The sequence below is a fragment of the Erpetoichthys calabaricus genome, chromosome 1 (genome assembly GCF_900747795.2).
Source record: "Erpetoichthys calabaricus chromosome 1, fErpCal1.3, whole genome shotgun sequence".
Lineage (NCBI taxonomy): Eukaryota > Metazoa > Chordata > Cladistia > Polypteriformes > Polypteridae > Erpetoichthys > Erpetoichthys calabaricus.
In genome coordinates, this window is record NC_041394.2 from 288782616 (window position 1) to 288808142 (window position 25527).

At 37.0% G+C, this 25527-nt stretch overlaps 2 protein-coding genes across 3 annotated transcripts in view; both read right to left on the minus strand.

Annotated features, from left to right (window-relative positions):
- Positions 1 to 25527, minus strand: part of LOC127528026 (craniofacial development protein 2-like) — a 1148403-nt gene that overhangs the window by 63443 nt on the left and 1059433 nt on the right. The window lies entirely within an intron of this gene.
- On the minus strand, positions 568 to 19530 carry med21 (mediator complex subunit 21). Of its 2 annotated transcripts, XM_028816261.2 has the most exons (4): positions 19392 to 19530; positions 14275 to 14389; positions 8464 to 8564; positions 568 to 1267 (listed from the first exon to the last, which is right to left on the minus strand). In XM_028816261.2, the coding sequence occupies exons 1-4, from the start codon at positions 19455 to 19457 to the stop codon at positions 1091 to 1093; spliced, it is 459 nt and encodes a 152-aa protein (XP_028672094.1). In that variant the 5' UTR covers positions 19458 to 19530; the 3' UTR covers positions 568 to 1090. The 2 variants fall into 2 exon arrangements, with proteins under 2 accessions (XP_028672094.1, XP_051784574.1); XM_051928614.1 differs by lacking the exons at positions 568 to 1267; positions 8464 to 8564; positions 14275 to 14389 and adding an exon at positions 12441 to 14216.

A 25527-nucleotide genomic window follows, 5' to 3' on the forward strand; every position in this document is an offset into this window, starting at 1 on the left:
GACAGTAAAAACTCACAACAAAGTTTCTATTTTTCTCACATACCTTATATTAAAATGCATTTTCTATCTCATTCAGTGGTCACAGGAAAAAAATAAGTCTCCATGACTATGTCCATTTCAGTTTTTTGGACAGAAATGATATTTCCTTTAAAGGTCACTGTTAAATGTAAATTAGGCACACCTACATTAGTAGGATGAGACGATTTCAGAGAACAGAAGCTCCATTGTTCCCTTTGTTGACGGTGCAGAATCTGTCCAAAAGACCACAATCTCTACATCATTTCAATGATAAAATATCTGAGAGAGAATATCTAGTGGAAAAGTTTGACTTGTGAGTAGACCACACAATAAAGAAAAGAAGGAAAAAAAAAAGAGAAATAAGTCAAACACAACATATCAAACCTCATGCTCATTGATAATCAAGGATTATACGGATGACATCATGATTTTTATGAAATGCCTTTTAGCAGCAGGGAGTATGGCATTTGTGAAAATAAACAATGAAAACTATTTAATGTAAGTAAATCAAAAAACTGGGTTTTGCACAATTCAAAAAAAAAAAAAAAAAAAAAAAAAAAAAAAAAATTAGTATTGAAGCACATCACACACCATGGTCAAAAGTGCTTTATATGAGCTACTTCTAAACTATTAATGGAAAAAAAGAGAATACTCATACGCATGCTTTATGCTAAATGTATATATTTCAAATTTCTGAAAAAAGGAAACAAAAAAAATACAAAATAACACGATACAGTATTCTAAAACCAATTCAAATGTTAACAACAATTTAACATACAAAGCAGAGGTTTAAAAAATATGGCCATAAGTTTAAAAAAAGAAAAAAAAATCCCAGACATACACACTGTATAAATACCTTAGTTCAGCTACCTTTTATAATTTGAAAAAAAATACTATAATGAAACATAACTTCTTGTAATTTCAATTATTAGAAAAACATAATAGGAATTTTTCTCCAAAAAAGCACATTTTCGCATTTTGAAAAAAGTCATAATGCTATTATGTGTGAAAGTCTGAAGACTCTATAAAAAGCTAATGTCTTTTGCAGAGAAGGACATTCTTGCCCCAGTGCTCATGAATCAATCACTTGATGACTTGGAGCTCCACTTCTTGTTCTCAGCTGGGACTGAGCTATGTCCGCTAAAGCACTCTGTATCTTCTCCAGCAGCATATCTCCCCGATTTACAACCTCTTCAAGGCGTAACGCAGCTTCATGGTTCTCTTCCTCCAGTTGACGGAGACTAGCCGCCTACATGAAAAGAAATGTTAATGATGACATTAGCAAATCAGAATGACAAAAAAAACATCAAAATACCATGTAAAGGAACACTTTGGCAATTTATCATTTAAACTTAAAACACAAAGACGACCCTTGTCCTACTGTAGTCTGACAGTTCTGAGTTACACAAGACATTGCAAAAATATGCAGTCTTTTCAACATCTCATCCATGCCTGTAGCTTTGCCCAATACAAAGCTTTTTGAAGATGGCGGAAACCTTAGGCAATTTTAACACTGCCTCAATTTCATGGCCTTATTAGACCTCACACACAAGCACTTGGTTCAGTCACAGCTCCTGCTTTTACGGCTAACATACTTAGCATTAAGTTGGTATCTTCAATATTGGCAGTGGACTCTACCACTCCTCTCCTGTTCCAAAATGTTCATTTATATCTAGACACTACTAGGGTGGCCCTAAAGTGCAATGCACAAAAACAAAATAAATTATGCAAAAACAAAAACAGAAAACACAAAAACAAATTGGAAACACACATCAGAAAGCGTAAAAACAAATTGAATATGAAAAAAACAATGAGAAAACACAAAAACAAATTGAATGCACTTAAAACAAATAAGAAGCTGCAAAATCAAATGAGAAAACTCAAAAAAAGTTTGGAAACTGCAAAACCAAATTGGAAATGAAACAAAAATGAGAAAAAAGCAAAAACAAGTTGGAAGTGCAAAAAAAAAAAATAAGAAAATGCCAAAACAAATTGAATATGCAAAAGCATATCAGAAAAGACAAATGCAAATGGAGTCGCAAACAAACAAAATGACTGTGCAAATAAATTGAGAAGCATGAAAACAAAAAGAGAAGAACACAATCCAAATCAAAGCAGAAAAAAAAAGTGTAAACTAACCATTCATTATACAGTGATCCCTCGCTATATCGCGCTTCGCCTTTCGCGGCTTCACTCCATCGCGGATTTTATATGTAAGCATATTTAAATATATATCGCGGATTTTTCGCTGCTTCGCGGGTTTCTGCGGACAATAGGTCTTTTAATTTCTGGTGCATGCTTCCTCAGTTGGTTTGCCCAGTTGATTTCATACAAGGGACGCTATTGGCAGATGGCTGAGAAGCTATCCAGCTTACTTTCTCTCTCTCTCTCTTGCGCTGACGTAGGGGGGTGTGAGCAGGGGGGCTGTGTGCAGCTGCTTCCTGAAAGGACATGCTGCACGGAGCTTCGCATACTTAAAAGCTCAAAGGGCACGTATTGATTTTTTTATCTGTCTCTCTATCTCTCTCTATCTCTCTCTCTCTCTCTTCCTGCTCCTGACAGAGGGGGTGTGAGCTGCCGCCTTCAACAGCTTTGTACCGGCGGTGCTTCGCATACTTAAAAGCCAAAAAGCCCTATTGATTTTTTTTTTTGACTGCTTGCTTTGCACTCCTTTGATAAGGAAGATATGTTTGCATTCTTTTAATTGTGAGACAGAACTGTCATCTCTGTCTTGTCATGGAGCACAGTTTAAACTTTTGAAAAAGAGACAAATGTTTGTTTGCAGTGTTTGAATAACGTTCCCGTCTCTCTACAACCTCCTGTGTTTCTGCGCAAATCTGTGACCCAAGCATGACATTCTAAAAATAACCATATAAACATATGGTTTCTACTTCGCGGATTTTCCTATTTCGCGGGTGGCTCTGGAACGCAACCCCCGCGATGGAGGAGGGATTACTGTAATCCAATCCCAGCTTTTCAACGAGTTGTGTAGTGGAAGCAAGACCATTGAAAGGTAAAAGTGATCATGTTTTTCAGTATTTTTATATACTGTAACTTGGCAGAAATTATAATGTTTGCCTAACTTCAAACACTCTCTGCCAGAGCCATGTTTGAAGTACAGTGGAACCTTGGTTCACGAACGTCTCGGTACACGACCAGAAAGTTCGCCAAACTTTTGCCATGGTTCACGACCACACACTCGGTATATGTTCAGTCTCTCCCTGTGCATTTCCTGTGCAGCGAGCAAGAGAGAGAGAGAGCGAGAGAGTGTGACACACACACACACAGGCCGCGCGAGAGAGAGAGAGATACACACACACACAGGCAGCGCGAGAGAGAGAGAGATGCGCGCACACACAGGCAGCGCGTGAGAGAGAGAGCTGGACGCATAAGGTAGGAAGGCAGTTAAAGAATGCACTGGGCTTGATTTTGTTTTCACTTCTGTTTACAGCGATCGGTTTGTAGCGTGCATTGTTGCAATGTTACTTTTCTTGGTGGTTTATTAAATTACAAAATTTTTCAAATGTTCATTTTTTTTCCCTGTGCTTAAAACTCATTAAAAAAAGTATTTTTAGCCAGCAGTTGGTAGCACTATAGCGCGAACTATTGCAGTGTTAGTTTTCTCTGTTGTTCAAGGTTTTCTCAGTGTTATTCAATGTTTTTACATTTAGTTTACTATTACGCTGTGCATTCTATGGTTTAATTAACTATATTTGTACTTAACTTAAAAAATATATATAGATTTACATACAGTTCGTATGGTCTGGAACAGATTAATTGTATTTACATACAATCCTATGGGGGAAATTGCTTCAGTTCACGAACAAATCGGTTTACGACCAGAGTTTTGGAACAAATTATGTTCGTGAACCAAGGTTCCACTGTATTACAAACATATGTCAGTATTTGATGAGCATCCAGTTTGGGATCCTAAGGTCTACATCTTTTCACTTTGAGATCACATTTTCCCTTCTTCATTAACTAATATATTAAAAGGAAATTAAATAGTGGTGTGAGGCATGTTAAACAGACAGCTCAGCAACTTTTACAGCATATAAAGTTTAGACAATAACATATGCAAATGATTTAGAGAACTCACAACTAAGACATAAGCAAAACCACACATTACAACACAAAGCATTTGAGGTAACTATGCCTGGATCCACTTCCTACAATATGCTACCTTAGATTACAGATTTAAGAAACAGAACACCATTAATGGATATAATATGTGGCAACTTAAAGTTGGAATTGAAATGATTCATTGTGAAATGGCAAGAAGATGATGTTTGTGATTCGTATAAAAATGAACAATCATGTTGAAATGGCAAAACTGATTATCTATAGGCTCAAATTTTCAATGAGTTCTATTCAAGATTTGAGACACAGAATTTTGTTTCAGAAATTAGTTAGCAAAACAATAGGCTGAGGACCAGAGTCAGGAGTCAGCCTTTGTTTGATCAGAATGATGTCAGAAAGGTCCTTAAACAAGCTAAAATCAAAAAATCTCAGGTCCAGACAAAATAAATAGACCTATTATTCACTCTTGTGCAGAACAACTCTCTCCAATATTCCATTCCTTATTTGTGGTCTTTGGATTTACAGCAAGCATCCAGCTTATGGAAACAGGCAAACGTTATTCCATTAGCAAAAACTACACACCCCAAAGCATAAAGCGACTTCAGAGCAGTGGATTAACTTCTCACGTCATGAAATCCTTTGATAAGTTAATTAAGAGACAACTACTTTACAAAACCCAGTCCTATAAGGACCCTCACCAGTTTGTATGCAAAGCAAAGAAGGGGCTGGAGGCTGCCACAGCAATGTCTCTGAATTTACTGTACAAGCACTTGGAAGGATCAAAAAACCATACAAGATTCCAGTTTGCAAATTTCTCGTCGGCTTTTAATACAATCCAGCCCTACATTTTAGTTGACAAACTGATTTATCAGTTTTGTTTGGATCCTAACTTGGTGGTGTGGATAATTGGCTTTTTAACAACAAACAGAATAAAGATCAAGTGTTAATGGGTGTTTTTCTGAGCCTATGTATATCTATCAGTACCCCCAAGGTTAATGTTTATCAACTCTTGTTTCTCTTATATACAAAGACTGCAGGAGTACACACAATGACAGACATATCCTGAAATTTGAAGATGACTCTGTTATTGTGTCTTTTACAAGATAAAGAGGCCATGGACCTACTGCCAACAAGTTTGTACTATGGTATGAGCATTCCTTTTTTTACAGCTAAATATTTCTAAGACAAAAGATATGGTTGTAGATCTCAGGTGCTCCAATCCTTTCAATGCCTCCACTTTAATCAAAGGACAGACAGTGGAGATTGGTAGAGCACTATAAACACCTGGGGACAATCATTGATAACAGACTAAACTTTCACTTTAACACAGAACAAATTTGTACGAAGATACATACACTGCTTTTCAGTCTTAGGAAAGTCAACCGTTTTAAAGTGAAAGCCATATTGGCACTGTTTCTAAGTCCTTTATTGAATCTATTGATATATTTGCTTTAATGTGTTGGTTTGGAAACCCTTAACACCACTGTAAAATGTAAAGGAAAAATAATTGATTCGCAGCAGTCCTCTGTCACTGAACTGTAGTACAAACAAGTTAGAAAGAAAGTCGACTCAAGGCTGTCATACAGTAGCCATCCTCTTTTTCCTTAATTTCAGATATTGCCATTAGGTTGTAGATTTAGGTTTTCGAAGGTAAAGAGCAACAGATTTAAAAACTCTTTAATTTCTACAGCTATAAACATTTGGACTTGTATTACTTGTAGGGATGCTACTTTTTCTAAATTATTAGAGCTATAGAGCTGGGAGCTTTGATGAACCTTCCAAGTGCCTCCAAAATACTTATACAAACAGTAACTTTTGAGTTTTTCTTCTTCAGTTAAATATCTATAGAAAATGTTTTATTTTGACTTTGGAAGTGTACTGTAACAGCATAACAGTTCACATTAAAATACTTAATGGATAAGTATGTGTACAAATCTTTTGTTATGCAGAATATTATGATGACTTTCAAGGGGATGGAATACTTTTGAATGCCACTGTACTTAGCTGCTGACAAAGATTAAGCATTTTTATTGGAAAAACTATATTCATTATTTGGAGCGTATATAACAAATTACACTATGTACTCCTCTGCCAGCAATGCTTTATATACTGTAAAATTAAAACACTATACTATTAGTACCTGGATGTTTTTAACAAGGCGGCACGGTGGCGCAGTGGGTAGCGCTGCTGCCTCGCAGTTGGGAGACCTGGGGACCCGGGTTCGCTTCCCGGGTCCTCCCTGCATGGAGTTTGCATGTTCTCCCCGTGTCTGCGTGGGTTTCCTCCGGGCACTCCGGTTTCCTCCCACAGTCCAAAGACATGCAGGTTAGGTGGATTGGCAATTCTAAAATTGGCCCTAGTGTGTGCTTGGTGTGTGGGTGTGTTTGTGTGTGTCCTGTGGTGGGTTGGCACCCTGCCCAGGATTGTTTCCTGCCTTGTGCCCTGTGTTGGCTGGGATTGGCTCCAGCAGACCCCCGTGACCCTGTGTTCGGATTCAGCGGGTTGGAAAATGGATGGATGGATGTTTTTAACAATAAGTCACTGCATTTTCTAGTATGCGCTAAGATCAGTTCTAACTTGATTTTTGAAGTGTAGCTGAAAAAAAGAAAAATTTCAAAATAGTGATAATATACAGCAAATTTTATTTCTATGCATGGCATTAACTTTATGTAAATAACTTCTACAATCTTCACTATTTTGTTTTTATTTACTAAAATGTTTTTATGATTGATAAGGAATCAAAAAATCAAAGAGACTGAACTTTATTGTTGGGCTTCTTCATCTAATTAACCACAATAACCACAGTCCCACAATATGTCACACTGTTCCTTTGGACATGATCATTGGAAACAGTTTATAACTATTTTTTTCTCCCACATGGGATGTAGCTATAGAGTGCAAAACCAGCAATAACTAGATTTGGAATTATCATACTTTTCTGTTAGGCCTAAACCAAGAAAAGCAGTGAAAAGCATTCAATTTAAGAAAGGATAACTTCACAGGCAAGGCCTCATAAAGCTCTACATTTACTTACAAATGTAAGACACAACTTTCAACCATTTAAATATTTTGCAGATGGGAAAAAGATCCATCAAAGATGTGTGTGAAATAAAATGCATACACAGGTCAATTTAAGAACAAAAAGGAAGATATAAACTTTATTATAAGTGTATATGTGACGATGCAGGTCAGCACCACTCTCCCACTCTTGTTTGGGAGCCTCTTGAACCCAATACCGTCAACAGTCATGACTGGGTGAGCTGGCAGATGAGAACTCAACACGATGCAAGGGAAAGGTGCAAAAAGTTCAAAAGTGCTTTTATTAAAACAAATCAAAACAATGTTCAAAAGTGCAGTGCTTCTAAATGCCAATAATTAAATAAATACAAAAGTGAAATTAATGGGTTAAAATCCAGATTTAAAACAAGAAATGAAAAACAGCAACAAAGCAGCCATTGGGTCCTTAATGTACAGTCACAGGAGCCTAGCACAACTCCACCACCATCTCTCTAGCTCTCACATTGTTCGTGTTCAGCTGGCAGAGATGGTAACAGCTGCGGTCTTCACCTCCTGATCCCTGTCTTAGCTGCCTCACACGGCTCCAGCCAAACTGCTCGGAGTCGGTTGTCCTCCCGTCTTCCTTCATTCTCCCACAGTCATACTTTGGATCCCTGGGGAAGACTTGACAGTGCTCGCACCCATTCCACACAAATAATCAGTGGAGCAAACCAGCCCCTGGAACGCCACTCCATCGCTACTTCGTGGGGCCCTTGATCACTCTGCCTTTCCCCCTAATAGCTTGGCTGGCCCATCTTCTTTCTACCCGATGTGATCTCTCTCCCCCTCTCTTTCACCCCTATTTCAGTTCTCTCTCCCCATCTTTTTTTCTTCCTTGACCCATGCAGGCTCTTTTTAAATCTGCTGCCAAGTTGGGTGCAGGTGCAAGGAGCCGCTTCCTCCATGGCATCATTGAGCCAAGTGACTGAACCACCTGCCTCTGCACATGTATGTGGCGTGGCCAGCTAGTGCCTCCACTAACCACAGAGCGAAACGCACTTATGCACCCACACACCTGCTTGTAGCCCGGCACCTACTACAAAGGGCGCGATTATTTAAAATCGGTGCTGCACCATAGACCACACGTCACAGTATAGAAAAAAAGTTCCTGATTTACATACAGGAGGAGAAGGCAATCCGACTAAAAATCAAAGAATTAAAATGGAACTATATACAGAATTGTGGGTGTTTAAATCAAGGCCATATTAAAGCCCCATTAAATAATTTATTTAATTTTTGAACATTATTACCGTTATCTATTTCCTTGTTAATGTGACACTTTAAGGAGATTTCTGTGCTTCATCATACCTGTAGTGCAGCAGTTGACTCTTCACTGGGCAAAGAGTCAATCAAAACATCAATGTCCTTTGCAGTTCTAGCTATCAAAGCAGCAAAAAGCTGTGCATATTCTGGAAGGGGAAAAAAAAAAACAATTGTAATTAAAAAATTAATTGCAAATGACAATTTCTACTGAATACAAGACTGCACAAGTACTACCTGTCAAAGGTATACATTTTGAATGTAGGATGGTAATGAGTTGAATGTTAATTTAAATAATGTCAACAGAAAAAGTATGCATATTCTGCTATTTAAGTGACATTCAATTTGGCCTCAGTTCTGATCTCTTTTAAGATACAAAGCATAAAGTTTAATGTGTATTTGAGCCAGACATAACAGATGAAGATGGTCCAAAAGAAAAATCAGAAGCATTGACATGGTATTATACAGGTGTCTGAGTTGAAAGACTTGGCAGTCAGGCCAAAGTAGGTGTAGAATGACTTATGCAACTAACATAAAAAGGAACAATCTCAACCAAAATGAGAAAAAGGAGAGGAAGTGAAATTTTGAGGAAAAACAGACATAACCTGAGTAAACACAGATAACTTCCAACAAACCAGGTTGCATTTCCCAAAATCTTTGTAACGCTAACTACTTTGCTATCTTGTACTTAAAATCAGTCATTAATTACCAAGTGTTTCCTGAAACGCTTTGTAACTAAAGTAGTACTTAATCTCGTTCATAAATTAACAAGTGAAACTGCCCACTTGTTATTTTTTGTATTTCTGAATGGATGAATAGTAATTTTCTCTAGCTAAATAAAGAGAAAACTGAAATTTTAGTGACTGGCAATAATGGATACAATGAGGTTATCAGAAATAAACTTGATGCATTAGGATTAAAAGTCAAGACGGAGGTAAAAAGCTTAGGGGTAACTGTTGACTGTAACCTGAATTTTAAATTGCATATTCATCAGACCACTAGGACAGCATTTTTTTCACTTATGAAACATAGCAAAAGTTAGACCTCTTGTGAACTAATTTCTCAGCATCTTTCAATGATACGCTTTTGTTTTCAGTAGCCTAGATTACTGTAAAGCACTCCTCTCAGGACTACCAAAAAAGACATAAATCGTTTGCAACTAGTGCAGAATGCAGCTGCCAGAATCCTAACTAGGAAAAGAAAATCCGAGCACATTTCTCCAGTTTTGATGTCACTACACTGGTTATCTGTGTCATTCAGGATTGACTTTAAAATTCTGCTTATGGTTTTTAAAGCCTTAAATAATCTTGCCCCATCTTATATATCGGAATGTCTGACACCAAATCGTAACCTTAGATCCTCAAATGAGTGTCTCCTTAGAATTCCAAGAGCAAAACTTAAAAGAAGTGGTGAGGCGGCCTTCTGCTGTTATGCACCTAAAATCTGGAATAGACTGCCAATAGGAATTTGCCAGGCTAATACAGTGGAGCACTTTAAAAAAACTGCTGAAAACACATTATTTTAACATGGCCTTCTCATAACTTCACTTTAACTTAATTCTGATACTCTGTATATTCAATTCATTATAATAACTATTCATGGTGGCTCTAAAATCCGTACTAACCCCTACTCTCTCTTCTGTTTCTTTTCCAGTTTCTTTGCCTGTGCCACCACCATCTATTCAAAGCATCATGATGTTCCAACATCGATGGATTAAAAGCCAGAAGTCTGCATGACCATTATCATCAAGTCCTTCCGTGAGAACCCTAAATACAAAGAGGACTGTTTCATTTATGTGAAGTAGAATGCCCAGAGGGGACTGGGCGGTCTCAAGGTCTGGAACCCCTGCAAATTTTATTTTTTTCTCCAGCAGTCTGGAGTTTTTTTTTTTTTTTTTTCTGTCCTCCCTGGACATCGGACCTTACTCTTATTCTATGTTAATTAATGTCTTATTTTAATTTCTTACTTTGTCTTTTAATTTTTTTTTCTTCATTATGTAAAGCACTTTGAGCTAGATTTTTTGTATGAAAATGTGCTATATAAATAAATGTTGTTGTTTTCTTATCATATATTCTTTTCACAGGGAAGTCATGTCTCATTTTGATTCCACTTATATATATGTCAAATAAAAATTATATATATATATATATATATATATATATATATATAATTTTTAACATCTGTACTACTTTAGATTCATTTGTTCAATGTCGAAAAACGAAGGACACTAGTAAAACTCACTCATTCTTTGCCTTCGTCATCTGTTGTCTCGATCATTTTTCACTAGCATTGATTGTTTTCGGGAAACACACCCCAGTTAACCCCTTTAATGGGGTCCTTTTTTCAGTAGTCACTCTCCTGGTGTTTTTTTTTAATCTGTTGATAGAAATGGTTGAATTTTGCAAGATTATCATCTAATTGACATGCGAGTTAAATTGTTGGAAGAACTCCAGTTGCGTGTGGTACACACGGAAGCACGAAGCAGCGCAGAGTAAAATATTGCAGTCTCTGCAGCAGTATATGGTTTCCCTCCTCTGCTTGTGTGACAAACACACTACACATCTCATATGAGATGCCTGCTCAGCATGCAAACATCTCTCTTGTCCTTCCACTTCAAAGTCACCAACTTATTTCTGAATGCAGAGGCAACTTCTCCCGATTTCAATTTTTTTGTTATCGCAGATTTTGGCAGGTCCTTTCTGTTTGATCTTACTGTTCCTACCGTGTCAAGTTTCCATCGAATTCAAAAATTTATACAGCTTGGGACTGCTGTAGTAATTGTCTGGACCTATCAGATAACCCTGATTTAGTAGCTTCTCCACAAGTGTTAGCACAACCCGCAACGGTTTCTTAAAATTATGCACATCAATCCCTCCTACATCGTTTACAGGCTCTGTACCTTTTCCCATGTAAATCATCATATTCCACACATATCCACTTTTGGCCTCACAAAGCTTCCAGAGTATTCCATCCAAAAACATGTTTTTTTCCCCCGAATTTATACGTTCCACCCTAGACAGCCTTTCTAAACCAGTAAACTTTCATCGATTGAAAGATCTCCCCCTCTGGAATGTGTAACTTCCAGAAACTTTTTGAATGCAGTAGTTAAAGAAAGACTTGATTTTATACATCTTTGGAGAAACTGGTCCGGTGTCACTATATGGATCATTATCAAATAATGGGTAACACACGTCTAATTGCTACACAGAAGGAACAAATCTCAAAAAAGAAACTTATAAAGCACCAAGACACAAGCAAAACTACTAACTGAATTACCACTTGCAAAATAAAAGCAGTAATCAAAGAAATTTCAAATGTTCAAAACACGCTTGTAACTTTGCAAATGATAAAAACTGCAAAAGGTACACTGCTGAAAGAAAGACGTTGTCCACTAAAAATAAATGCCAAAACTAAATCCTTTTCCCTTAGAAATGTGACTGAGGTAAAGTGAAAGAAAAAGTACCATTAAGGGTTCTTCGGTCTTGAAACTACCATAAAACTTTCACCCAAGTAAAGGATGTCTGTACCTCTGCCAGTATGACCACCGAAAAAAGAAAAAAAACCCAAAATCAATCACACTAGATGACAGAACAATGCAAAGCACAGATCTGAAGGAACTGCATTCATAGACGCAATCCCGGTGGGGGTGGGTGGGAATCTTTTTATTAAGCGCGTCTATTGACACTCTCCCTGATTCAGCTGTCTTCAGAACACTTCCCATTAAAGGGGTTAACGTTGAATTTGTAAATATGTATGAAACAGATGTGTTAAATGGGAAAAACATTATTAGATACTCATTCTGGGATTTCTGAAATCTTTTTAGTTAGCTAATAAAAGGTATCATTTTGCTTGACTTCTCATGAAAAATGTCCTAAGAATGGATATATAAATAGATTGTTTACAGTTGTCACTTTTAAAGAAAATCACCATCTTATGCACATTACATTACATAAACACACACATTCTTTATTGCGTTAGGTCAAAGAGGAATTCTTCTACATTGTATATATAGTATAACATACTTCAAACCTTTCCATACAGTGAATTCAATGCTTCTGTTTAGATCTCAAGTGAAAAAGTGCACATATACTACAAAAAAATACCAGGTTTTAATTTCTGGGTTTTACTGCAGCATGTCCACTCATGCCTTAACATTGTACAGCAACATTTTAATATCTCATCCCTCCATTTTGGGTGAGCCGTTTTCTGGGATAAATTAACAAAAATTTATAAAAATGTACATTTAGTTGCAGATCACTTCAACACAATAAGAACATAACGAGTCTCACAAGAAAGACGCCATTTAGGCTATAACACTCACTTGCTGTTTGGCTGGCAAATAGCTAGGTTATCCCAATCCCTATTCCAGATATATATATATATATATATATATATTTTTTTTTTAAACCTGTCAGATTTATGCCTCCACTACAGGAGTTGGTAATTTCATAAGAAATTTAGCAATATTATAGGACATACAGCGCATCACTTTTTCCACATTTTGTTATGTTACAGCCTTATTTATTCCAAAATGGATTAAATTCATTTTTTTTCCCTCAGAATTCTACACACAACACCCCATAATGACAACGTGAAAAAAAGTTTACTTGAGGTTTTTGCAAATTTATTAAAAATAAAAAACTGAGGAATCACATGTACATAAGTATTCATTGCCTTTGCTCAATACTTTGTCAATGCACCTTTGGCAGCAATTACAGCCTCAAGTCTTTTTGAATACGATGCCACAAGCTTGGCACACCTATCCTTGGCCAGTTTCACCCATTCCTCTTTGCAGCACCCCTCAAGCTCCATCAGGTTGGATGGGAAGCGTTGGTGCACAGCTATTTTAAGATCTCTCCAGAGATGTTCCATCGGATTCAAGTCTGGGCTCTGGTCGGGCCACTCAAGGACATTCACAGAGTTGTCCTGAAGCCACTCCTTTGATATCTTGGCTGTGTGCTTAGGGGTCGTTGTCCTGCTGAAAGATGAACTGCCGCCCCAGTCCGAGGTCAACAGCACTCTGGAGCAGGTTTTCATTCAGGATGTCTCTGTACATTGCTGCAGTCATCTTTCCCTTTATCCTGACTAGTCTTCCAGTCCCTGCCGCTGAAAAACATCCCCACAGCATGATGCTGCCACCACCATGCTTCACTGTAGGGATGGTACTGGCCTGGTGATGAGCGGTGTCTGGTTTCCTCCAAACATCACGCCTGGCATTCAAACCAAAGAGTTCAATCTTTGTCTCATCAGACCAGAGAATTTTCTCTCTCATGGTCTGCGAGTCCTTCAGGTGCCTTTTGGCAAACTCCAGGCGGGCTGCCATGTCCCTTTTACTAAGGAGTGGCTTCCGTCTGGCCACTCTACCATACAGGCCTGATTGGTGGAATGCTGCAGATATGGTTGTCCTTCTGGAAGGTTCTCCTCTCTCCACAGAGGACATCTGGAGCTCTGACAGAGTGGCCATCGGATTCTTGGTCACCCCCATTACTAAGGCCCTTCTCCTCTGATCGCTCAGTTTAGATGGCCGGCCAGCTCTAGGAAGAGTCCTGGTGGTTTTGAACTTCTTCCACTTACGGATGATGGAGGCCACTGTGCTCATTGGGACCTTCAAAGCAGCAGAAATTTTTCTGTAACCTTCCCCAGACTTGTTCATCGAGACAATCCTGTCTCGGAGGTCTACAGACAATTCCTTTGACTTCATGCTTGGTTTGTGCTCTGACATGAACTGTCAACTGTGGGACCTTATATAGACAGGTGTGTGCCTTTCCAAATCATGTCCAATCAACTGAATTTACCACAATCTGAAAAAAACAATCACAAGTATAAAATGAATGCTTCATACAAAAACACTGGACATACCTTCTGTAGGATTGGATGGCTGATCTTTATTTATTGTTGTCTGTATGTTGCTGAAAGATGCAGGTGGTGCACACTGCTGCAGGACCCCAATTGCATTGCAAAACTGATCTGCAAGCTAAAAATATTTAAGTGGTCAGGAATAATTACTATTCTTTTCAAGTAATGCATGTGAAATCATACTGCATAAGAAAACGACAAGAACGAATACCCTGTTGCAGTATTCAATACTGTATACATTACTCTTCAAACTTAGTTTTATCATGAAGTAAAAAGAAATTCCATTAATATACAGGATCATTTAAATCTCAGAATATAGAGAGCTTGACTCTTTAACTAGTCATTCCACAGAAAAATTACCTAACCCATTTAAGATCTTGAATATTAATGTCTACACTTTAATCCCATTATTTCACCAAATACAAAAATAGTCTTAAAAATAAAAGACACTGGCTTGAATTAGACATTTACAGAATAAGCAATTATTCAATGAAAAATGTCCATTTTATTATTAAATTGATTCTTCCTACTGTAATTAAAATCTTCTACTAGTACACAGAATACTTGCCTTTTATGAAATACTGGCATTGTACATATACAGTACCAACCATCCTGGGGTCTTTTCGATAAAGCGTGATTAGATAGATCTCAGAACGAAATACGGCATGTTCTAATACAATTTTGTATCTGTACATTGGTCGGTTTCACAGAACCAGCTTTCAATCATCTCACACAATCCCAGATGGGTTAATGCATGCTCACTGCAAATTTTATAAACCCTTATGAGTTAATCACTGAACAGTCGATCAACCACAGACTATAAGTTTAAGAAACAAAGCAAGAGGTGCTGGTGGCAGTGCGTGAACATTATCAGCACATCCAACAAAAAAGGAGGAAAGCAGTGACTAAAGAAAGGGAGATGGCGTGCAGGAATATCATTCTAAGAATGAATGTGTAAAACAGTTTATCAGTGAAATCTGTGTATATTGTGTGTGGTAAACTGTTGCATTAGGCAAAATTTACCTCGGAGATATTGCTTCACTCGAATCACTGTATGACCTCAAGTAAGCATTGTATTCCGCTTTTGTAAATAATATCATTAAAAAATGTGTGAGACAGATATATGCCATTTAAGTTTTCAGCATATGTAAGATTTCTTCTAGTCATTACTGTGAGAGATGTCAAACATTATCATGCCTGCACTGAACCCTGTACTGTCCAGTAATTATGTGACAAAGGTCAATTACAGTCATGTAAAAATTTACATCAGAAGACTCACAGTGCCCACTCTTTGAATGGTAATTTAACCTGTTCAAATGTGAGACCTCGAATATTTGGCCTTAACAATTGTACAGTAATTATGTGTGTGGCATATCATATAATTTTAAGAATAGAAAGGTGGACATAATGATATCTGTACTGGATATCTGAAATACATAATTACGTATCATTCACAAATAAATATAAGCAATACAATGCCTTATTCCATTACAGAACCCGTAAACAAAACTACATTAATAAGAACATTGCATATAAGTACAGTATCTGCTTAAAAGGAGAGTTTCCAGAGTTGCTTGTTTAAAAGATGACGGACTATGTAGAAGGAATTACAGTGGGCAGCTTGATCTACCAGCGAGTCAATTCTCAGGTGTTAATGCTCAGAAATTCTGCAGTTGCTTAAATTTGATTGCCCTACCTGCGACTCTGTGGAATTCTTCTTTGATGGTTGTTATTTATTGTCTCCAAATGGCAGACCGTGTGTGTGTGACAGAGAGACAGCAAAACAGCACTTTCAAGTTAGTTACACTTTTGTGATTGCTTTGATGGTGTGCGGCATCTCCAATGCGGTGAAGAAAACTGCCCTTTACAGCAAGAAATGTACATGATTTGTATCGATGTCAGCTTAAAGCCATGATGTTTATCACTGAACATGTAAAATTTTAGAAGGTTGCCGGGATATATTACAGCCTCAGATGTCATACAGACACCTCTCAAAGCATGTCGGAATGTCTGATCGCAATCTGATTACTTTATTCTGGGAAGAATTTGGTGAAGAAGTTGTGCTTCTGTGTCGACTGTTCAGGAAGGGCATAATATTTTCAACATTTCGTAGTTTATTTTTCTGCACCCTAAATAGTACAGTTGGGATTAGCATTTCTAAAATGACATTTAAAGACTGAGTTTATGATTGGATGCTCTGCTCCTTAAATATCAAGGCTGCATAGCATTAATCTATCATGTTAAATAAACCTACTTCTTTGCAGGTTAGTTTCAGGAAACTGGTTGTCTCAGAGACTGAGCTAGATTTTGTCAAATCTTTCTTTCTGCAACAGGTCCTGGGCCCATTCCAAAAAGTGGGATTATGGAGTTAAACACCGTTGGCCTCATGGTTCACATAATTCTGGCTCAATCTATTCCAAAATGCAGTTTTGGTTTAATCAAGGTGTTCTGAAAGGGAGTTAGCCTTAATTTACATGAATTCCAACTTACTTCAACTGGACTTTGTACCAATCCTGCATTCTTGAAAAGACTTCTGGTCTTAAAAGACTACAGTCTAAGATTAAGTCGGTGTATCATTGTCCTGTATCACTACCTAAAATGTGCAGGAACTAAGTACAAGAACACTAAATATATGGCATTACATTTTTATTCAGTATAACAAAAAAATGACCCAGCTAGCTGCCAATGTTAATTTGCAATAACCACAAAATGGAACAGTACAATTAAAGAAACATGTAATTAACAGAAGAAAACACACACACACACTGGTCGTATGAATAAACGATATACATAAAAATATAGAAACATTTAAAGAGGATTAGGTGGTTTTGAGATTTTGTCCACAGGGGGAAATATGGCTTTTTACAGAAGCTCTTTAAATAAACAAATACAGGAGACAATCACTACATTTTTTAAAAATCTGAGTGGTATATACACCCATTTGTTAAAAATTTGAGGCTAAATGTATTGAAATGCATTGCTGTCTGTGTGACTCCAAATTGCTGGCAACTGTATAAATAACTATAGGTATCTCTGTTGGGTCTGTTAAATAGTTAGACATAACATAGATTAAAGTAGCTAAAAAGGTAAACGTTATCATTATTCAAAGTTATTGTCTGTTTTTACCTGCATTTTTTATTTCTCTTTAATTTAATATTGTTTCTTGTATCAGTATGCTGCTGCTGGAGTATATGAATTTCCCCTTGGGATTAATAATGTATCTATCTATCTAAAATGGGTATCTTCTTAAATTGTTGAGGAAAAATGTTATAAAGTACAATCTAAAAAATATTGCACATATCTACCGAAGCAGATAGAGTTTGTAATATAAAATTATTTATTTTACATTTTTGTTATCGACATAAGAGAATAATTTTCTTGAGATTTCAAGAGAAATAAACTTTGCTTTCTTGAGAAACAATTTTCTTGAGATTTTGAGAAAACAGAATGTTCAACATATAAATTGTGAAAGCTGGGGGGCACCAGAGAGCCCCAAACCTCAACATGAACACACCAAGACAGTCCTAGGTTCAAATAAATGGATGTTTATTTCACAAACACCTCACAAAAAAGCACCAAAGCACAAATTAACTCTCCTCTCTCCACCACAGCTCCAACTCGTCTGGACAAGGCAGCGCTGCCTTTTATTGAGAACCCCGGAGTACTTCTTGTGACATGATGTAGCCAGTTGGAAGCACTTCCCGGTTAAAAGAAAGCCAGGGATATTCTCCGCCTGCAGTGCCCCCTATCGTCCACCAGGGATCTCCATATGGGCTGCTCCCCCAGACTCCAACTCCCATGCAGCCCTGCAGGCATCCAAACTGGGACTGAAATGAGGGACACTGGCACCTATTCTGCTGTGCTCTCCTGACAGCTCCTGTTCTCTTCGGACATCCCACCTAGGATGGGGATCATAAGGTGTCCTGACTGGTATTGCCCCCATTTAATCCAACCATCCCGGCCAGGTAAGGACTCCACCTCCATCCTGGGTGGAACACCCAAATGTCCCCTGGGGTATCTACAAAACATGTAGCTTAACATTCGTTTTATTGGATATTGTATGATGACTGTATTGTGGGCCACTAAAGATCATGTGTATGAAGTACAACTAGTTACGTTTGGATTCAGAGGACATTCTGTAAAGTTGACGCTGGAGACTCCGTAAAAGGGGTCCAAATTAGATCTGGCAAATGGACAGCCGAGATAAACTAACAGCCTTTGCCATCAGATAAAATAAATGCTACATCATCTGGATGCAAACGAAATTCACCAAGGACAAACCTGAAATTTGTTGCAGTTGTGTAAAGCAGACATGCAAAAATCATCCAAAATGGTTAAACAAGCTTACATCAGTGTACATATCACACGAGTTTTCATCAGTTATAATTATTGTTCAACAGTTTGTTTTCATTTGTTAGTAAGCTCGAAAGGAGCAAAATTAAGTTGTTATCTCGAGACCTCCATTTAAATAAAAAAAAAAAGTGCAGACCCAAAATAGTAATAAAATAATGATATTGCACGTCCCGTTTCTGCTTTCGTACATATCACCTTTGGAAAACAACTTATTTCGGGCATGCCTTAGCTGTACTGTATTGTATTGTACGAAAATATCCGCATAGCCAATTAATCCAATACAGTGCCACGTAGGATGGAGTTTATCCAAAACGTTTGAGACGTAGTGGAAAAACGTAATCCTAGTCGGAGCGCCACATGGAAGGAGAAGAGAGTGGCAGCCACCGTAACACTTACTCATAGGGTGTAGAAAACATCCCCAGGACCCGGAATTTGAATCCAAGAGATTGGACGAGAATGGCTAAAACAGAATTTTCAGCAAAGTGGCACGACAATGAAGTTTTAAATTAATTGAGCCAATGACGTGGGTGCGAATTAGTGTGCGATGATTTGTATATACTCAACTCAAAACTGTATATCTTTGTGTTTAGTGCTTTCGTTCTATTTTCGTACAGCACTCCGATCTTGTAAACAAATCAATATTCCGGGTTAATACATTCGCGAAGTATATTATTACCACTTAAGTTACATTTAAAAACTGTTCAAAGTTTGAGAAAAAATAATCCTAAACATGAATGTGTAATCTTTTGATTGAAAACATTACTTACCGAATTAACTGCGTCTTGCAGCTGTGTTAACCTATCGGCCATGTTTGATGCTGCGTATAGCAACATAGTATTCTTCTATTGGTGGGAAACGAGCGAACAAACTGCAACCAATAGGAAGCCTTGATCTTCACGACCTAACAAATTGAGGTGACAAAGCACGTTGGGATTGCAGGTTTCTGTTTCTTTTAATGACAGTTATTAAGCATGGCATGTTTCAAGGGCAGCAAAAGAAGGAAAGGAAATGGCTACATGTAACACAAAACAAGCTTACTGTTTTGCAGGCAGTTGGAGCCTTTTTTCAGGACGTGATACTTGGCTGGAATTTAGCATAGACGAGACCCTAAACGCGTATCATCTAATATTCTTGTCTTTCGAGTATAGAAAGAAACTCAAGATTCTGAAGAAAGTCACAATAACACAAGCTCAGCAATGAAAGAGTTCAAACCTGGAATTCAGTACAGTAGGGTTGCCATCTTTTTATTGTTGTTGACCTGGAGACTATAGGATGGCCCACAAAAAAAACAAATTGTAAATTGAACTCCAAATATGTTAAAGATAAGAATATAACTTATTTATGAAATAAAACACTATATTATCTAAAAGACTATATTATAGTGTCAAAAAATTTTAATTTCCAAATCAAAATAAAATTTGTATTTTGATTGACATAAACCTCATTTTCATAGAGTTTAAAGTCATAATAACATAAACTATTATTGCTAATCACGAAAAGATACTGAATAAAAAAAAAATAGAAGAAAACAACAAATATAAAATTAGAATAAGTACTTGAATAAAAACAAGAAAAATAAAATATGTACTTCTATAAAACACAGCTTTGACTAACCTATTCTATTAACCTAATGAATAACAATTAAAGCTGCAAATGCTAGCAAGAATCAAAATATAAAACTACTAAGAAGAAAAATAAATTAACAAGAAAATATTAAGATATTTTGCTATAGACGAAAACAAATAATCACATTTTATTTATTAAACTTAAATTTATATTTACTGTTACTTTGACAAGCACTTAGTAGTGCCTTTTGATCTTTTTTCTCCAAGAATTCTGCAAATTGTTAACAAGACATATCAAAGTTTATTTTCATGCATAACTCTGCCTTAACTAAACCAACCTGCATTCTGTTTCTTTCTTCTGTCCAAAGATTAAACATTAAAGAAAAGATTGTTTCGGGAAATGAGTTGCTGACAGGAATGGTTAGAATTTTGCTAACAATCTTGAGCAAATTAGGTAGATCAGAGGTTTGAAAAATTTTACACCAAATTTCATTATTTTCAAAATTTGTATGGCCCTTTTCGCGCTCCTGCAGTCCACTTTTAAGAATAACAATTTCATCGTATAATGCATCTTCATCGATGTTATTTACCTTTGCTGCATCTTTAGCTTCCAGTATTTTTTGATAGCTAATATTTGCTTTATGCTTCTTTAAATTTAAACAGTCAAAATACTGAAAGGGACTCTTGGAAATCATAATACCTCGCTATATAGTCAACTGTTTTTTTGTACACTAGATTCGCCTCTTTCACAAAAATTTCTTTTTCCTTTGTTGGAAGGTACTTTAAGGCAGCTAGTACTTTGCTTCCTAAAAATGGATAATTTTGCCTTTGAGTTCTGTTCTTTTAAATCGGACATAATTTCATGTAATTCAGTGCTGGTTAAATGATTGCTTTCTAGTTTGGCAATGTGGATATTTAAAATATTCATATAATGATGAACAAAATAAATGTAACACTGAGACTAGAATCTCAGAACTAAGATCATCTTCAATCCATGCTCGTGTTTTTTTTTTATGAATTTCCAGATATTTTTATCGCAGTTTTCTTCTCCTAGATCAAGAAAATATTTTTTGACAGCTGGCCAACAATGTAAAAGTCTATCAAGAGTGGCATACAAAGAAAGCCATCTTGTTGTTACATGGCAACATTTTTTGGTAGTCCATTTCCAGGTATTCAAAACACTCTTTTAGAACTTCAGATTTCTTGGCACTGTTAGAAAATGCTGCGTATATTTTCAAAACCAAATTTTCCACGTCATATGAAAGAGCTTTCGATGCATTTCTGCCTGTGTTACGTATCACATGACAATTACAATTTGCTTTCAGTAATCCTGCATTACGATCTATAAGTTTTTTGTGAACAGAATTATGGAGACCATAGTTCACGGAAGCGTTGTCTGCACTATATGAACCTATGTCCGAAATTTTAAGTGAACACATTTCTAAAGTTTTCAGTATTCTTGTTGTTATCGATGCGGAAGATTCGTCGTTATTTTCTATAAAGTCCAAGAGTTTATTCTAGATTCTATTTTTTACGCTGAAATATTTTACTGTGACCGGAAATAGCTTTTGGTTTCCTTTATTGGAAGCGTCAGACAGAATGACGAATGGTAATGGCGACTCTATATTGGCTTTCATTTCATCCAAGACATTCTCTATACTTTTAGGAGCTAGACAGTTCTCTGCGATGGCTTCTGCTTTTGTTCTCCTACAATGCACTTTTCTCGCCAACGCAGAATCTCAATACAAGTAAGAATTTAATTTTATGGCACAATCTGTGCTTAAGTAATTGTGGTGACGGTTGATACCATGATAGACCTGGGCAACTTCAATCATAGTTAAAAGACTTTCTTAATTACTACTCTTTTTTGGAAAAAATGAAGTCAATAATTTATTTTTAGCACTGCTGGTTACGGCAATAGAATGTCCTTTACTTTTTAAATGCGTTTTTATAGACTTCTCACCTTCACGTTTTATGGTGAATTATACACTACAAAGAATACATTTTGCGGTAAAATTGTCCACTTTAACAAGCAAGTCTTTGTAATCATTATTATGCCTCCAAGAATCTTGAAAAGAAGTGGAATATTTACGCTTTTTCTTAGCAGGCATCTCATCCACAGAAGATGTAGTTGGCCGCTTTGGTATCGCCACATTTGAGTCGCTTTTTCTGCTTCCATCACTATCATCGCTCATGGTTCAAAAACAAATTTCAAAGACAACAGAAAACTAAGTAATCTAACCACGCAAGTCGTGCGAATCGCAAGAAACAAGTCTTAACGCCAGGATGAGAGACTGGGAAATGATTGGTAATTGCTAACGAATTTCGCCTTTCCTTGCGACGCGACGTTGCCACGAATATTGAGAAATCCAAAACACAGTGTAATTCAAGTTAAACTAAATCGGTAGCAGGGAGTTTTCGGAATTTTCTTTGTTGAGTGTTAAATAATTTTTCACATGGAGAAATTGACGTTTGACCCGGAGCATGGAGCCTGAGGACTGAAACCTGGAGACTCCATGCCAAACCTAGAGAGGTGGTAACCTTACAGTACAGTGTCTGGTTTCCGATGGTATGAGGCAGCGCAGTACAGTAGAAGTAATGAATTAACTTAATGGACACCAATTGTTAGAATTATCACACAATTACTGTAGTTTGCTATGTTTTGTTTATTGTAATATTCACACCAAGATTACACTTCACACCTTTAATTATCTTACACAAATACAGGTTCATATATAAATAAAAAATATATATACTGTATATTGCTTTCTTATCTTTATACACATTCACATCATTCATATACATCACAGATGACAAAATTGTATTACGGAGGACTAGAACTGAATTTGGAAGTCCGAATTATTCCTGTGCTACTTTTCAGGTATTTGGTGTGGTTGTTTGTTATTGTAGAAAGTTGATACTTTACTAATTGCATGCCATTCTATTTGTTGTAACATCTAAAGAACTGAAACATTTGTAATATTGAGTTAATAACCTATTATTATTAATATACATTTTATTTATATAGCACCTTTCCCATGCTCAAAACATGCACAGTTTTTCACAGAGAGGAGCCACAGCAAGTGTGCACCAGCATTCCCTCCTTGCATCAGTTGGGTAAAGCTTTGAAAATGCAAATGAAGAGGCAAATACAAGTAGATTATGTATATACCAGTTATGGCACACTGCACGATAACGTGCAGTGAATACACTTGACTTAAGCATTCATAGTTTACATACTCTTTCTCTGTACGTTTAGCATTCGTTTGCTTAGAGGTTGATGCGCTTGCTGCTTCCTGAGCAGTTCTTCTTTTCTCCACCCTAGCAGCTCTTCTTTTGTCAGCATCTTTTCGCATTAAAACTGATGAAGTCAGTGCCTGCGTTGCAATTAGTACGTTTTCTTTCATTTTTCACTTAAGCTGGCACTTACGTCTTCAATCTGCCTCAAGAATGATTTAAGATAGGGAAGTGAAGGTGAAGGTGGTAGGAAATGAGAATGGTGCCCGTACGCATGTGCCCCACGGCTGCCCTGCTGGCTCCTGCCGAGAGTTGATTCTACAATAAAATAAAAACAAAAAGAGGAATAACTTTGGAGGTCAATCATCACCCAAAAATCGCATAGCAGACGTCGTGTAGTATATGTGTACCAAATTTCAGTTCAATAGTTCAAACGGTTTACGAGCTACAGGTGATTTAAAATCCTGGACAGACAAACGAACAGCAATGGTAGCGTATTATTATATAAGAAGATACGGTATATACAGTATATATATATATATATATATATATATAGTACAGTACGTACGTATATTTTTTTTGACACTTGCTACACTTTATTAATTCTCCAAGAGGAAATTGTCTTTTCACATGGAAGTCAGAGTGCAGGTCAGCAGAATAATGTGAAATCAGGGGTTTACCATAATTTGGACCATAATTGAGCGGGACAGGCTGGAACCTATCTTAGGCAAACGTATGGTTGTGTGAACGTACAATGTGGATGTAACACAAAGCTGAGTTTGTTTGGGTTGAATGATAAGTGAGTTGTATGCATGCACCATCTCAACAAGTGCAAGTCATACTTGTATAAGCTTCTACATCTTCTATAGAATTCCCACCAACTCCCTTGGTTATGGTTGAGCATGAGCAGAGACTGCTCCACACTCGCCAACCCACACACACACACACACACACACACACACACACACACACACACACACACACACGTCTTTCGTAGTGAGAACTGAGGTGCATGCAAGCATTAAAAAAATGTAAAAGTGCATGCATGCGCCATCTAGTGGCTGTGGTTGAGCGTGAGAAGAGCAGACTGCTACATACACACACACACACACACACACACAGGTCTTTCATTTATATATGTCTAATATCTGATTGAGAGTTGTGATGAGATGAAAACAAAGACATTTCTGGGGCTGAAGGATGTAGCAATGAATAAGATTAACATCTGCAGTAGTTGGGTCAAAGACTTGAATACTTCCCGGTTCCTCCCTGTGTGGATAGCGCTTTGAGTACTGAGAAAAAGCGCTATATAAATGTAATGAATTATTATTATTATTATTGAATAATGGGTGTAGGAAAATGGAGCTTGAAATCTAGCCAGACATCACCATGAAGCCCCATGTGACAATTCCATCTTCTGTCCTTTTTTTTCAATCATGGTTATTATGGTTTTACTAGGGCTCCAGCCCTGGTTTCTGTTTCATTCTATTAAGTTTATTATTTTTGTCGATTGTTTTTTGTTATTTCTCTATGATAAAATTTGAGGTAAATCATGTTATTTGCTGTTGTCACAGTATGTCTTTTGGTTTCCCAACTATAACATCATTGTAATTTACAGTATGTTAATTCTCATACTTGTCTTCCTTCCTCTTTATGGGTTTAGCCAAAGGGGCCAGAAATCCTCAGCAATGTAGCTGTGGCTATTTAAAGGCAAGAAATGCATCACGCCTGTACTGAGGCATTAGCCACTTCTTTTGTTATTTGGGTACTCTTCCTTGGATTCCTTGTGAAGATTTCTCATTCTTGAATATTTTGCTGTTGCCATTGGTTTTCAATTTCTGTCTTTTGGCCTACTGTTTTATTCACTTTTGGATTGCCTTCAAATGAAACATTGTGTAAACTCCTTGACCATTTTCTGAAATTACATCTTGGTTTGATTTTGAATAACCTTTTGAATAAACATTGATGATAACGATTACTGTTTTGTTCTTTGTGCTAGGGGTTTTATAATTATCTCTCTCCTATTTGGGATTGAATGGACCTTGCCTTTTCATGAACGCAAGCCTGATTTTGACTTCCAGGGCCAGGCTGACTTCATGTT